Source organism: Grampus griseus (assembly GCF_964374135.1).
Source record: "Grampus griseus genome assembly, chromosome: 12".
NCBI lineage: Eukaryota > Metazoa > Chordata > Mammalia > Artiodactyla > Delphinidae > Grampus > Grampus griseus.
In genome coordinates, this window is record NC_139006.1 from 23,494,492 (window position 1) to 23,510,066 (window position 15,575).

The window sequence follows — 15,575 nt, forward strand, 5'->3', positions numbered from 1 at the left end:
CTCAACAACCCTGTGAGGTAGGTCCTGTTTACACTCCCCTTTTTCAGACGAGGAAACTAAGGCTCAGAATGAAGGAGGTCTCTTGCTTAAGGGCACGGGGGAGATCTGAATTTAGGTCTAGGGCAGAAAGAATGGGCCAGGGCTGGGCCAGGAAGAGCATAGGAGCTGTTAAGAGAAGGGGTCCCCTGGGGAGGTGAGTTGGGAAGCCCCTTTCTCGCTTCCACCACCCTGGATTCAGACACAGTCACTTCTGTGACATCCCTCATTCCCCACCTGCTGCCCTAGACCTCAGCAGGCAGACGCTGGGGCTTCCCTGGGCAAGTTCTTGAGACATGCATTAATTTTGCAACATAGACATATATGTACCTCCTCCTGGTACCTCCTGGGGCTGCTGCAATGTTACCTTCTCCCCATTCCCATCTGGATGTTAATTTCTCTGGGAAGGCCCAAGCCTGGGGCAGCAGAATGAGCCTCCTGAATACCACATCCAAGCACAGAGGGGTTGTGTCACCAGCCCAAGATCACCCAGCGCAGCAGGAGACGTGGTCCAGCATTTGGGTCTTGGCCCCCCCACCCTACCCATGCAGCCCTCTGGCTATCCACAAGAGCCCGTCCATGCTTCAGTCTAACACGTGGAGGGGAAGCTGAGACCCCCAGGGCCTAGCAAAGCCAGGGACGAGGTCCAGTCTTGTGCCCAGGAGAGCTGGAACTGAGGTCACTGGTTCCAGGATTTCTGCTGTCCTTCAGGTCCTCCGGCTCCCTGGGTCAGCTGCAGACACCGGTCATAGAATGACATGGGGGCCTTTGGGTGCTCTGAAGTCCATGCCTGCCTGTTGTCTGTGCCTGTCCCCTGGAGCTGGAGTTGCCTCTGCTGAAGTTGCTGCAGGTGCCGAGCTGACACCTTGATGGCCCTGGGGTCTTTGGAACAGCTGTGAGGAGAGAAAAGTGGGGCAGGTGGTCATAACTGCCAAGAATCCCACCCTACTCTGCAGAGAGGGTGACCAAGGCCCAGAGAGGAGCAGGGCTGGGGCTGGGAGGGTGGGGGACTGTTACACCTAGCAGGGGGCAGGATAAACCTGGGTTGGCACCCAGAGGCCCAGGTTCTGCCACTAGCTGGCTGCAGAAACCTGGGTCAGTCTGGGCCTCAGTTTCCCTACCTGTGAAATAGGAAAAGTAACAGAGTTAGCTTTGAGAATCAGAATTGAAATGAAATTGTGGATTATGGGGTAAGAGTTAAGCAGGTGTTTTACTATGTGTCCTGCAGGCTTTGGCCTATGTACGTCACACACGCCACTTCCTTGGCTTCTACCTCCATTTTATAGGTAAGGAAACAGGTGTGGAGAGGTTATTCAGCTTGCAAGGTCACATAGGAAGTAAATGACAGAGTTGAGATGCAACCTACATGGGCCAACTGCAGAGCCGAACCCAGGGATGATGACAGTGGAGCTCAGAGGTCCCCTGACCCCCTCCATCACCCTCTCAGCCCAGGTGCACAAAGGGAGCAGAGGCAACCCATCCCTTGGGAAGTCCCCCATCCCTCCTGGCCCTGATGTCACTTACCCTTTGCCCTCAGCACAGTCCAGTGGAGGGGCCAGTTTGAAGCAGGTCATGCCCAGCAGCTCCCAAAGTATGTTGGCGTCCACAGGTGGGCTGTGGAGCCTCAGGAAGCGTGCCAGACTGAGGACAGAGGCAGACTCAGGCTGGGGCAGGGCCTCATCAGCCAGGTGTCCCTTCCCAGTGCCTGGCAACAGGCAGCCCACCCCCAAGGGTCCAAGCAGCCTCACCGGCGCGTGCAGTTGCAGTGGAAGAGGGGTTCACGGGCATCGTTGAACAGCTGGAACTTGGTCTTCTGGGGCCCGATCTGATGCTCACACTGGTCCAGGCGGCGGAAGCCGCGGCAGGCCTGGCGGGCACCTGGGGGCAGGTGTGGTGGTGAGAGGAGCCCTGTCCGATGCCCACTGCCATCCGGCACACATGCTGTGTCCCACACACACAGTGTCCCTCCATCTCATGCCCTTTGTGCCTTCAGAGTGCCTCACACATAGGAGACGCGTGCACGTGCGCACACACACACACAGCAGTGCTGGCATGGGGAAGCCCAGAGAGTCGAGAGTGGTCAGAAAAGGTTTCCTGGAGGCAGAGGCTCCTAAGCTGAGGCTGGAAGAGGGGAAGAGTCAGGGAGAATTCTCCAGGCAGCAAGAAGAGCATGTGCAAAGGCCCAGCAGTGGGAGAGAGCAAGTGGCTTTAGAAGAACCAAATGAAGTTTGTGGAACTGGAGTTTCGACTGGGGAGTAGGATCTGCAGGACCAGACTCGACAACCCCTGGGTGTTGGGACATCATGGTGGGGCCTCAGCGAGGAGTGCCATGGACAAGTTTGGAGCTTACAAAAATCCATCTGGCTGTAGCACGAGAGAGGTTGGGAGACCCCAGAAGGAGCTCAGAGCAGGAAAGGAAGCAACACAGGGGCCCCCCACCCTGAACAGAGTCAGGGACACCTCCTTACAACAGGAGCCCCCAAGGTTAGGTTCTGAGCTCACCTTGAGGTTTTAGGCCACGCCATAGTCCCTGGAGGCCTGAATCAGTGACCTCCAGCTGGACTATGGAGGCCACATCAGGCCCAGGGGAGGCCACAGGGGCCTGGAGGGCTGTGGCATTGGCTTGGCTGGGGTACTCGGACTCTTTCTGCTGTGCTGGCCACTTCTGAGGGTGCTGAATCCACCGAGGCTTGCTGGGTGCTGGGTTCTGAGGACTGGGAGTCAGGGGAATGGCAAGGGAGCTCCAGGAGGCATTGTAGAAGGTCCTGGGCTGGAGACGGGCGAGGGATACAGAGCCATATGTTCTACACCTGGGAGGTAGCACATGGTGGCAATTGGTAACCCAGAATCCCCCCTCCCAGAAGTCCCCAGGTTCATCTCCATGGAGATCAGGGCTCTGCCAGTCCCACCTCTCATCCCACATCCCACTGGGTCCTGCAGGGCACCCAGGGAGCATCTGCATCCTGGGCCCAACCCTGAGGAGAAGACAGGGAGGACGAGGCATCATTCCCTGGAGGACAGACATACAGAAAGGCTTCCCTCCCAGGTTTGGAGCCCGAGCTCCCCACTGGCCGGGAAGGGGCTCGAAAGGGGCAGCCACATACCCGCCCCACCAGTACCACTCCACACAGGCCTCCTGGTCCTCCAGGACGAAACAGGGGATCGCCAGCACGTTGAAGAAGGCCACGCCCACGATGTCAGAGATGGAGTCCCGCTGGTTATGCAGGCACTGCTGGAACCTGTCCCAGAGCCAGCACTCAGGTTCCTGGACCACAGAGAGCTACTGGCTCCTCTCCCAGACCACCTGGTCACTACCAGCCAGGTGATTTGGGGTCCAAGGGTCCCCTCTCCTGTTAGGCCTCAGCTTTCCCACTGCACAGTGGACTCCGGCTGGCTGATCCTTTAGGATTCTCTGGAATCCCAGACTCTGCACCAGGTAATCCCGGTGGATAATCCCACCCCAAGTTCCCAGCCCTCCCTGCCCACCACCAACCTGGCATCACAGTTGCAGTGGGAGATGGTGTGGAGTCGGTAGTTTCGGATGCCATAGTTGTACTGGAAGGGTGAGACAGTCTGTGGGCAGCGGTCGTGTTCCTGGCAGCAGAGATCGGGGCCCTGGAAGACCCCTGCAGGGAGCGGAGGGGGCACCAGCTCAGCAGGGTCGTGAGCACCACATGCCGGCTATGCCCGCGTGGTGTTGGGAGCAGAGACCTCGTTCTCATCCCAGCCCTGATACAGATGACCTGGGTTGCCTCAGGCCTCTCCCTGTGGGACTCACAGTTCCAAAGCTTGAAGAGAACACCCAGGTACAGCCTTTGTTGGGCAATTCCAAGTGCCAGGCAGCCCACCCAGGAACCCTTGCCCACGGAAATATCTTCCTCAGGTGAACTGGTGTCTGCCTCCAGAGTTCTCGGGCTCACACCACAAGTGAAACTCCAAAGTTATGAATGTGTGTGGAATGGAATGGTAAACAGCAGGGTGCAATCTCGCTGGCACAATGAGGCATTGTCAGGATGCCAGCCTGCTCCAACTCAAGTGCCAAGTCCTCCTCCCAGCCCTCCACGTGTATGCACTGACAGCTGTACCGAGAGTGCAAAAAAGCCATGCATGTTTTTCACCACCTGAGCAATGATGCCCTTTACTGAGCATCTCCCAAATGCCTGGCACTTCCCACACCCAAGCACACAGCAGCCCTGGGAAGGAGGTGTCACGTTTATTGTACAGGTGAGGAAACAGATTCAGAGAGGGGAGGTGACTCGTTCAGCTTGGAAGGGCTGAGCTGGGATTTGAACCCAGGCCTCCCCTCCCACTCGGCGTCCCCTCCACTGGGCACCCTGTGCCCATAAAACCTCCTCTTGGGTAATGTTTTTTTGGCTCAGCCGACCCTGGATCCACCCCAGCCAGCCTCCTTCCTCAGATGGTAATTAATGAAGCCTCCCAGGTGTGAGTAGGACCTTTCCCATCTATAACCACATTCAAGCATCCCATGATGAGATTTATGGTCACCCCATTTTACAGATAAGGAAATTGAGGGTCAGAGTGGTTAAGTCACTTCCTCAGGACACACAGCCTGGGAGAGTGGGTACCAGGGCTAAAGGCTGCATTTCCCCCCCACACCAGCCCCCCTGTCCACACACCGATGGCTCACCCAGCTCCGAGGTGTTCCCGGCAGAATCCCCAACTCCACACCACAGTGTGCCAGGCATGGTCCAGCCTCTCTTCACTCGCTGGTTCCCCATGCCAGGCGCTCCACTCTGCCCTGCTGCTCGCTTCTCCCTGGTCTCTGCTGGACTCTTGGCAGGTCCTCTGCAGACCTCCCACTGACGCTTAAGGGTGGCCAGGGCTCTCTGCAGCTCAGGTCCAGGGGTGTGGATGAAGGAGTCCCGGGTGATCTCACCAGCACAGAGGGTACTGAAGGCTGTAGTGAGCTCTGGCTCATCCTGCCGGCTGCACACCTGCAGCCTCCCGTGCCCATCCCAGCGGGCATGGAACAGGGCTAGTCCCTGGGCATCCTTGCCCAAGAAGCTAAGGAACCCCAAAGGGCTGCCAGAGATGGGTCTGGCCAAGTGGCAGGAGGTGCTGTGCAAGTGGAGGGCAGGGGAGTCCCCCAGAGCTGCCCCCAGGAAGTTCAGCACCCCCAAGAGCACCACCAGAACCCCCATTCCGCCCTGGCCCAGCCCAGTCAGACAAAGCCCCCGGGAATCCTACCCTGGTGGGCCCACGAGGCAGCAGCTCTGTAGCTGAGCGGAAGCGAGCCCAGCCGACCCGGTGCTGCGGGGCCAATGAATGGAGCTTTGGGAGGAGTAGGAAGGAGGCTGGAGTATGGGGTGATCTGGGGCTTGTAACTGAATCCACCGGCTGGGCAGGCCGCTGATTGGCTGAGGAGTACACTGGCCGGGGCCCACGCCCCCACTTGGCCTGCCTTTCTCCACGCCTTCCAGTCACCTGCCACCAGCCTCGCCTGGATGGGGACGGTAGGAGCCAAAGCCCTGGGCCCTGGGGGCAGGGGCCAGAAGGGGGATCTGTATCTCCCTGGGGAGGGAAGAGGGTCTGGGGGCTCAGAGGAGGCTCCTAGAACTGGTCATCCCCCCATCCCAGGGATGGCCGCCAAGCCCACCTCCATGAAGCTGGCAGAGAGCCACGGGCTTCTGCCAAAGCTGGGTAAAGGAGGTAAGGGCAGGGCTGGGGCTCTGTGGCCACACCCCTCCCCCGGGAGGCTCTGAGGCTTCTGGGAAAGGGAGCATCCATCCCCCCCACTCCCCCCACCCCCACACCCCCACCCCACCCCCACCCCACCCCACCCCCCCACCCCCACCCACACCCCACCCACACCCACACCCACCCCACCCCCCCACCCACACCCACCCCACCCCCCCACCCCCCACCCCCCCACCCCCACCCCCCGCCCCCCCCCGCCCCCCCGCCCACCACCTGGATGCTCTCCCTGCCCAGTCCTGGTTCTAAGAAAGGCACTCAGCATATTCAGGGGACAGTGCCCCAGGGCTCCCCACTTCCTGGGACTCCAAGCACAGGCATGGCCCAGCAGCAGCCCTCCTGGTCTGATAGATGGTGTAGACACAGCCAGAGCAGACTTTGAAAGCAACACTGGGGCTTCCCTGGTGGTGCAGTGGTTAAGAATCTGCCTGCCAATGCAGAGGACACGGGTTTGATCCCTGGTCCAGGAAAATCCCACATGCCGTGGAGCAACTAAGCCCGTGCACCTCAGCTACTGAGCCTGCGCTCTAGAGCCCACGTGCTGCAACTACTGAGCCTGCGTGCTGCAGGTACTGAAGCCTGTGCACCTAGAGCCTGTGCTCCGCAACAAAAGAAGCCACCGCAATGAGAAGCCTGCTCACTGCAACGAAGAGTAGCCCCCGCTCGCCGCAACTAGAGAAAGCCCGTGCACAGCAACGAAGACCCAACACAGCAAAAAATAAAAATAATTAATTAATTTTTAAAAAAGAAAGCAACACTGGGCAGGGCTGATGCTCTGGGCGTGAAGGGACTGTGGTCCCCAGAGGAGCAGAGGTGGCCTAGGGGGCTGTGTCTGCAGCCACCTCCATCCTTGGACTGCAGTCACCTGGGGGACACAGCAGGCATCATGTGTACCTCAAGAGACAGGGGTGGTCTGTCCAACAGGGAGGGGTTACACCCAGACACTTGTTCCTGTGTCTCAGAGCTGATGTATTACTCACCTTCCAACCATCTGGGGAAGCTGGGTACTTACAACTCAACTTCCCACCTCTGCCCTCCTTTTCCATATTACAGGGCCCTTTCCTGCTGGTGAACAACCCAGGGAGGCTGGGAGGTGCCACAGCAGGAACCCAACTTTCAAGGTCGGATGGACCTAGCTTGGGTCCTGGCACAGTGTGACTTCAGGCCTAGAAGTCTCAACTTCTCTGAGCCTCAGTCTCTTCATCTGTATAATGGGCATACTCACAGCAGCCACTTCACAGGACTCTCAGCACAGTGCCTGGCATTCGAAACACTGTTACGGCTCAGGATACCCCTGGGCCGGAAGCAATTTACGCAGAAGAAAGCAAGTCTCAAAGGTTTTGGGGCCATAGCATCTGTGACAGCGAGTCCTGGTTAGGCCACTGCCTGGCTGTGTGACTGCAGGTTTGTCCCTGCCTTTCTCGGAGCACGGTTTCCTCCTCTGTACAGTGAGGGGTACAGTGGAGCTGACCTTTGAGGTCTCTTCCTGCCTGGGCCCCAAAGGGAGGCAGGCTGGGGCCTGCCCGGGCCTCAGGGGAGGGTGTCACTGGGTTTTCCCTTCAGATTAATCAGTGGCCACGTCAGTGAGCCTACAGGACAGGCTCCAGAGCCCTGCCTCCCAGTGGGGTGCCCCTCAGCGGCCTCAGAACGGAGGATGTCGGGATCCAAACCAGCAGGACAGGACAGGGCCAGCTGAGCCCTACAGACAGATGGGCCGAGGCTTTTCTCTGGGTCCCCACCCGTCTGGGGTGGGGCAGGGTGCACAGTGGGTGACAGTGGGGAGTGCAGGGTCAGGGTCCATGGGAGAAGGCGTTCCCTTCTCACTCCTTCCCTGTCAGATTGTTTCTCCCTGTCTGTCTCCATCCGGCCCCATAACCCTTTGTCTCCTGTCTCCTCACCCATCCCTCTCTGGCTGTTAGTCGCTTTCCCTCTCTGACACTGATTCTCATTTCTTTCTGTCTCCTCCATCCCCCCTCTTCCATCTTTCTCTCTGTCTCTAACTCCCCATCTTATTTTCTCTCTCCATTTCTTTCTCTATCTTTCTCTCCTCTGTCTCTTTACAGTTTTTCACTGAAGCCCCCCTTTTATCGTCTCTCTCTCTCTCACTCGTTCCCTCTTTCTCTGTCTCTCACATTTTTCTGTTCTTTGTTCCTGTGTGTGTGTGTGTGTGTGTGTGTGTGTGCGCGCGCGCGTGCACGTGTGTCTCCCTCTCTCCTAATCTTTTCTCTTCCTCCCTTCTATGTCCCTCTCCCCCTCCACACCCTGACCCCAGGCCTAGGACCCAGCGAACCCCACTCTTTCCTGTTCACATTTTCCCAGCCATGATCTCATCTGATGCTCACAACCCCTGCCCCTCCCTGGGGAGACAGGCAAGGCAGGGCTTCTCATCCCATTGTCGAGATGGATGGAGTGAAGCCCCAGAAGAGAGGTGACTTGCCCATAGTCACTTAGTGGATTGGGGAGAAGCCAGGTCAGATGTCCTCTGGCCTGTGGGGAGGGCCTCCCCTGGCTCTGGGAGATTCCCAGCTCCACAAGAGCCTCTCCAACACACGGCCTTCCTCGCCACTGCCTGGAGGGCACCCTCCCTCTGCCCAGTGGAGCTGGCCTCCTGGCCCCACCTGGAGGGCTCTCTGAAGCTCTCTGTGCCAGGAGAATGGTGCAGGCAGTGCCTAGCTCCAGAGCATTCTGTATTCGTTCAAAAACAAATAGTAACTGAGAGTCTACTATGTGCCAGACACAGGGCAAGGCCCTGGACAGAGAGAGGAGGGGAGGGGGCACAGAGGATGCTAGTGTCGCGGGATGGAGATGGAAGGCATCCCTGGGGGTAAGGGGTCTGGCAGTTCGAAGGAGCCAGGGCCTGGGTGTCGGTTGTGTCCTCTAGGAAGCTGCCACCATGACGGAGTTAGAAGTGCAAGGGATTTATGTCCATGGACATTTAGGTTGCTTCCATGACCTGGCTATTGTAAATATTGCTGCTATGAACATTGAGGTACATGTATCTTTTTGAGTTAGAGTTCCCTCCAGATATAAGCCCAGGAGTGGAATTGCTGGATCATATGGCAACTCTATTTTTAGTTTTTTAATCAACAACTTAGTAAAATATGAATAAAAGAGAGAGGGGAGAGATGGGGACTCAGAGACACTATGGAAGCCATTCTACCTAACCAAGCAACATTAGAAACTGTGCTGGTTTGAAGATGTGCACAGTTTCTTTGATACTCTTCCCTTCACGTGGTGGAGCCTACCACCCCACCCCTCCGGTGTGAGCTGTACCTAGTCACTTGCCTCTAACAAAATGTGGCAGAAGTGACATTACTTCCTAGACTAAGTCACAAAAGTCATTATGGCTCCCTCCTTGCTCTCTCCTGGACCACTCTCTCTGGGGAGGTGGGTGACATGTCATGAGGACATTAATGAAGAGGCCTACATGGTGAGGAACTGAGGCCTCCTGTCAATAGCCATATGAGCGAATCACTTGGAAGCAGATCCTTAGGCCCTACTTAAGCCTTAGGATGAGTACACCGCCACCTGACCTTTTTCTTTTTTTGGTAACAGTTTACTGAGATATAATTCACATGCCATATAATCCACCCATTTAAAGCATACAATTTAATGGCTTTAAGTACATTCATAGTTGTACAACCATCACCACTACCTAATTCCAAACATTTTGATCATTCCAAAAAGATCCTATAACCAGTAACAGTCATTCCATCTTCCTCCCTCCCCCAGCCCCAAGTAGCCACTCATCTACTCTATGTCTCTATAGAGTCGTCTATTCTGTACATGTCATATAAAAGGGATCATGCAATATATGGCTGTTTGTGACTAGCTTCTTTCTCTTAGCATAATGTTTTCAAGGTTCATCTGTGTTGTAGTATGTATCAGTACTTCATTCCTTTTTATGACTGGATAATATTCCATTGTATGGATAGACCACATTTTGTTTATCCATTGTTCAAGCTGATGGACATTTGTACTGTTTCCACTTTTTAGCTATGATGAATAATGCTTCTATAAACATTCATGTAAAAGTTTTTCTGTGGACATATGTTTTCATTTCTCTTGGGCACATACCTAAGAGTGGAATTGCTGGGTCATGTGATGACTCTAACCATTTGAGGAACTGCCAGACTGTTTCCAAAGTGGCTGCACCATTTCACATTCTCACCAGCAGTGTATGAGAATTCTGATTTCTCCACGTCCTTGCCATCCTAGTGGGTGTGAAGTGGTACCACATTGCAGTTTTTGTTTTTATTTCCCTGATGACTAATAATGTTGAACATCTTTTCATGTGCTTATTGGCCATTTGCATATTTTCTTTGAAGAAATTGGCAGACATTTTTGCTGTAACCTGGTGAGACCCTGAGCCAGAACCACTCAATTAATAAGCTACTCTTGAATTTCTAACCTTCAGAAATTATGTGAGATAATAAATGTTTGTTGTTTTGAGACACTAAGTTTGGGGATATTTATTACACAGCAATACATAACTAACACAGAAGCACTCAGGAACATGTCATGAGTGCCTACTATTAATGGTACTGAAAGTCCCAGCCAATGCAATAACACAAGAAAAAGAAATACAAATTGTCAAGTTTGGAAAGGAAGAAACAAAACTGTCATTGTTTGTAGATTGATTTTTCTACCTAGAATTTCCAGGTGTATCCAATACCTGGGGAAAGCAGTGTAGTGGAATATAATAAGCCCAAGCCAGACCCAGATTGGAGTCCTAGCTTTTCCCTTACTTTCTCTGTCATCTTGGGTAAGTCTTTTTGCCTCTTTTGGCCTCATTGGTAAAATGGAGATAAGAATAGTACTTATACCATGAGGATTAATGTGAGTGTATATAAAGTGTTTAGGGACTGACATATAATAGCCTTTGACAAGTGAGATCTCCAGTTAGGAGGGGATTTGAAGGCAGGAGCCAGGCAGAATTGCAATGTGATTGATTTGATGCCCAGTTCTTAAGCTGCAGAATGTGGGCTCTTTCCATTCCCCCAACTGACTCCAGCCTGCTAGTAGGGTCCTAAGAGCCTCAGCAGATCCTTATCCACACCCTGGGTTCAACCCCTGGTTCCACTTCCCCTCACTGGGCAGCTTTGGGCAAATCACTTACCTTGGCTGAATACCCATGACATCATCTACTGATTGGAATGCTCATGCGTCCCTACTTACTCACCTTTCTTACTTCTCAGGGGGTGTGGCGAGGATCAGAGAATGGAAAAGGAGCTCACTGAGGGGAAAACCTCACAATAGGCTGCAAATAGCCCAAATGAGTCCTTCATGCAGCATGAGACCCCATCTCCAGAACTGTAGGGAAACCCGACAGCAACAAGGGGGGTAGAATGGGCCCTGAAAGCCCTGTCTAGCTAGACATGAGGGCCACAACAGGCCTTGGGGTTTGAGAGAATGATGCTGAGTGCAAGATTCACACCCTTCCCGTTCAGAATGTGCTTGACATTTATATTCTCACCAAGCCCAAGTGGTAGAATTGCCTAATAAATTGTAGATGCCCAGTTAAATATGAATTTTAGAAATCAGGGAATCATTTTTAGTGTAAGTATGTGCCCCAAACACTGCAGTTATATTTTTGGTTATCTGACATTCTAATTTAACTGGGTGTCTTGTGTTTTTACCTACTATACCTGGTAACCCTACCCAGCAGTGGGGTGAGGAGAAGCAGGGCAGCAACTCTTCACCCCACTTCACACTGGAGACACAGGGAGGCTCTGCTGATTACCCACCCTTCCATCCCACCCAGGGCTCTTTGGCTGAGGTTGAAACCTGGGTTGTTTGTTGGCTGTAACTCAGAGAACTTAGCTCACATCACCTCCTTCCGTTTTGGGACTGGCCTGGCCCTTGGGGCCTGGGGAGGCCCTGGGAGTCTAACTCACTCAACAGGATGAAGAGGGCAGGTCAAGAGGCCCAGAGGGAGGTCTGACAGAAGAATTTGGCCCCTGGTAGACTAAGTAATAAATCTCCATTTTTCCAGCCAAGAACCCAAGTTTTCAAGCACTGTTTTATTTATTTATTTATTTATCTAAAAATTTTGGCTGTGTTGGGTCTCTGTTGCTGTGTGCTGGCTTTATCTAGCTGCAGTGAGCGGGGGCTGCTCTTTGTTGAGGTGTGCGGGCTTCTCATTGTGGTGGCTTCTCTTGTTGCAGAGCACAGGCTCTAGGCGAACAGGCTTCGGCAGTTATGGCACGCAGGCTCAGTAGTTGTGGCTCGCGGGCTCTAGAGTGCAGGCTCAGTAGTTGTGGCGCATGGGCTCAGTTGCTTTGCAGCATGTGGGATCCTCCTGGACCAGGGCTCAAACCTGTGTGCCCTGCATTGGCAGGCGGGTTCCTAACCACAGCACCACCAGGGAAGCCCTCAAGCACTGTTTTATATGTGAATTTGCCCAAGGACAGCAGCAGAGGGGAGTTAGAGCTAGGACCAGACCTTGAGCTTCTTGACACCCAGGCTCTCCTTGTTGGTCTGGGATGTGGACGAGAGGGCCCAGGGAGGAGCCCTCTCACGCCCAGACCAGAGAGATGGAAGCAGAAAGGCCTGTGGGACAGCAGAGAGGGCCCTCCCAGAAGCCCCCGATTTTGGTCCCTCCACTGCTGTCACCTAGTGGGCATCTAAAGCCAGCGCCTCCTAGGGAAACTCCTCAACAAGGAAGGCTGTCTTTGTGCCTTTCCCGTCCCTTCTGGTACCTGCCTGGTCACACTCACTGTGTGATGCTGAAAAGCCCTTTGCCTCTCTGGCTTTCATTTTCTCTCTTAGAATAAGGATTCTCCAAATGGCAGCAGCCCTAATCTTTCTAAAACACAAGACTGGAATTCCCCAGGCGGGGGGTTGGGGGGTCTCCATTAGTTAGGACTTGGCACTTTCACTGCCCAGGCCAGGGTTCAATCCCTAGTTGGGGAACTAAGATCCCGAAAGGGCGCGACCAAAAAAAAAACCACACACAACCACACACAAGCCTGGCCAGGTCAGTCCCCTGACCCTCTCTGGCCTTCAAGTTGAAGCTTTTCATGACCTGCAGAATCTGGGCCTGGCTGACCTCACCAGATCCCCACTTCTCTGCTCCAGCCACACAGAACTACTTTCATTTCTTCAATCACCAGGCCCTCTTAGGGCCTTTGCACATGCTGTTCCCTTTACCTAAAATACTTCCCTCTTCTTCACCTGGGCTTGTTCCTACTCATCTTTCAAGTGTTGGTTTAATCACCTCCTCCAGGAAGCCCCTCCCTGACTCCCGCAACCCAGGATGGGCTCACAGCAGGGAGGGGGTATGCTGCTGGAGTCTGGGGCACCCAAACACTGCTCAACACCCCACAGCAGCACCCCCATTCAGGACAGGGGACTGGGGGGCAGGCACTGTGGAAACTACGGGCTCAGGGTTCAAATTGACCCCATTTCCTATCCCATTCTGCCATGGTTAGGCAGTGTAAACATCAGCCAATGATTCCACCTCTCCAAATCCCAATTTTATTTTGTTTTATCTTATTTATTTATTGGCCGAGCCGCACCGCACACCACTGGACAGCCAGGTAAGTCTCGAAGAGTTGTATTTTCTTTTTTGGCCATGCCATGCAGCTTGCGGAATCTTAGTTCCCCGAACAGGGATTGAACCCCGGGCTCCCTGCAGTGGAAGCATGGATTCCTAACCACTAGATCATCAGGAAATTCCCTGAGTCCCAATTTTACAGGTGAATAAGTCAGATCTGTCTACGCCAGTGCTGAACAATAAAACTCTAATGCAAGCGATGAATGTAATTTAAAATTTTCTAGCCACAGTTTAAAAAAATAAAAGAAACAGGTGAGCTTAATTTTAATGATACATTTTATGTAATCCATGTGCAAAATATTATTTCAGCATGTAATCAATACTTTTAAATTATTAACGAACTATTTTACATTCTTTGTTCATATTAAGTCTTTGAAATCAGTGTGTATTTTATATTTACAGAGCATCTAAATTTGGATTCCACATTTCAAGTGCTCAGTAGCCACATGAGGCTAGAGGGCTCTGAATTGGACAGCACGGCTCTGTCTTGATCTGTGTGGTGGTTACGCAAGTGTGTTCATACGTAAACATTCTTGCAGGGAAACACTTAAGACTTTTAACCTTTTTTGTATTCAAATTATATCTAGTCTTGAGAAAAAAAAATAATTCCCGGGTTTCTGGCCTGATCGTGGATGGACAAAGGGTGGAGCGATTTTCTGGGGTGTGGGAGCCAAGGTGACAGATGGGGTGCAGGGTGGGGGAAAATGAGAGTCTGAGGATCTTGGTCCCTTTAGGTCTTTGTTACTCCCGGGCCCTGGGAAAGTTTCCAGTCACCCAAGCAGGAGCTGTGCAAACTTCGGCTGCCCCCTGGTGGCCAGGTAGCAGGTGGCAGGCAATTGTTGACCTTGGTGCCTGGGCCTCCTTCCCACACCTGAGAGGGGGTCATGGTGTCACTCAAACTTCTCTCCTAGACCTCACAGTCCTGGCCATGGGCATCCCTTGTATCTAGGATTTCTTGATTAGCAAAAAATAAAAGTCACCATGTTAAATTTGTATTCCAGATAAATGACAAATAATTTTTTGTATAAATATGTACCATTCATTGTTTATGTAAAATTCAGATTTAACTGAGCATCCTGCATTTTATTTGGTCACCCAAGTTCTAGCTCATCCTCCAGGACTTGGAAGCACAAAATACAGTTCTACTTTGCTGTGTGACATTCGTCATATTCCTTCAGTTTCCTCCTCTGTAAAATGGCCGATAATTCTTTCCTCAATGAACTATTAAGAGGACTCACTGAGATGGGAATTTCCTGGCTGTCCAGTGGTTAGGACTCGGCGCTTTCACTGCTGGGGAGCTGGGGTTCGATCCCTGGTCGGGGAACTAAGATCCCACAAGCCATGTGGCACAGCCAAAAAAAAAAACAAAACAAACAAACAAAAAAACAGGACTCACTGATAAAAATGTAAGAGAAAAAGTCTCCTCATAATGCCTGGCACATGGTACACCCTGAGTGAATATTCCTCCCTTCCTTCCTGGGCTCCCAGAGGTGCAGGTCAGAGATGGGCTGCCAGATGAGTACCCCACCTCCCTCCCCACACTGCCCAGGGTTTGGACCATGATTTCTTGGTGCCTTCTTGATTTTCCTCTCCTTCACTAGGAAACCTTCCTTGGTTTCCTAGACTTTTGTCCAAGCCTCATCTGTGTTGGGAATATTACAGAATCCTCTGGGAAGAGCCTAACTCCCAGGAATAGGGTCCTCCTTGCCCAGTTCTCAGAAGATTCCAGAATATAGTCCTGATACCATCTAGTGGCCATGTCCCTAAACAAATAATACCATCCAGACTTGAACCTGAGAAGTCAGGCTGGTTCACTCTGCCCTCGACCCAAGTGAGACGCTGTCCTCGGCCAGCAGGGCTGCCATGTTGCAGAGCCCTAGGCCAGGCCTTGGCAGAAGGCAGAAGAAACAGACCGTGAGCTGTCGTGGGGCAGAAGGATTGATGGCAGGGGTGCAGTGGACTTCAGCCCAACCTTAGAACCCATGCACAGAGAATGAGAGGAGCCTGAGGCTCAAGGTTAGGTGACATGCCTGAAGGTACACAGCAAGGATTTGCACATTTGCTCTGGGTTGGGTAACCAATGAGGCCATGCTTCTAACAGGCCCACCTCCTCCGAGGAACGGTTGGAGTTGAGGAGGACTGGGGGTGCTTCCTCTGGCTTATTCTCCATTCTGTTTGCATACATGGTCTTTCTCTCTGAGTCTCCTGGACCCATGGCAGGAGACTAACCCGAGCCTGGGGTTTGGATGGGGATGGGCCAGGCTCA

At 53.1% G+C, this 15,575-nt stretch overlaps 1 protein-coding gene across 2 annotated transcripts; it reads right to left on the bottom strand.

Annotated features, from left to right (window-relative positions):
* Positions 1–715: 715 nt before the first annotated feature.
* PLA2G3 (phospholipase A2 group III) lies at positions 716–5,198 on the bottom strand (the record flags this gene model as incomplete). 2 transcript variants are annotated; one of them, XM_082668419.1, is made up of 7 exons in its annotated part: positions 716–929; positions 1,561–1,677; positions 1,785–1,914; positions 2,539–2,846; positions 3,141–3,275; positions 3,530–3,662; positions 4,685–5,198. In XM_082668419.1, 7 exons carry the CDS (start codon positions 5,196–5,198, stop codon positions 716–718), a joined length of 1,551 nt encoding a protein of 516 aa, XP_082524545.1. The 2 variants fall into 2 exon arrangements, with proteins under 2 accessions (XP_082524545.1, XP_082524544.1); XM_082668418.1 differs by having other exon boundaries at positions 1,785–1,944.
* Between the last annotated feature and the right edge of the window lie 10,377 nt (positions 5,199–15,575).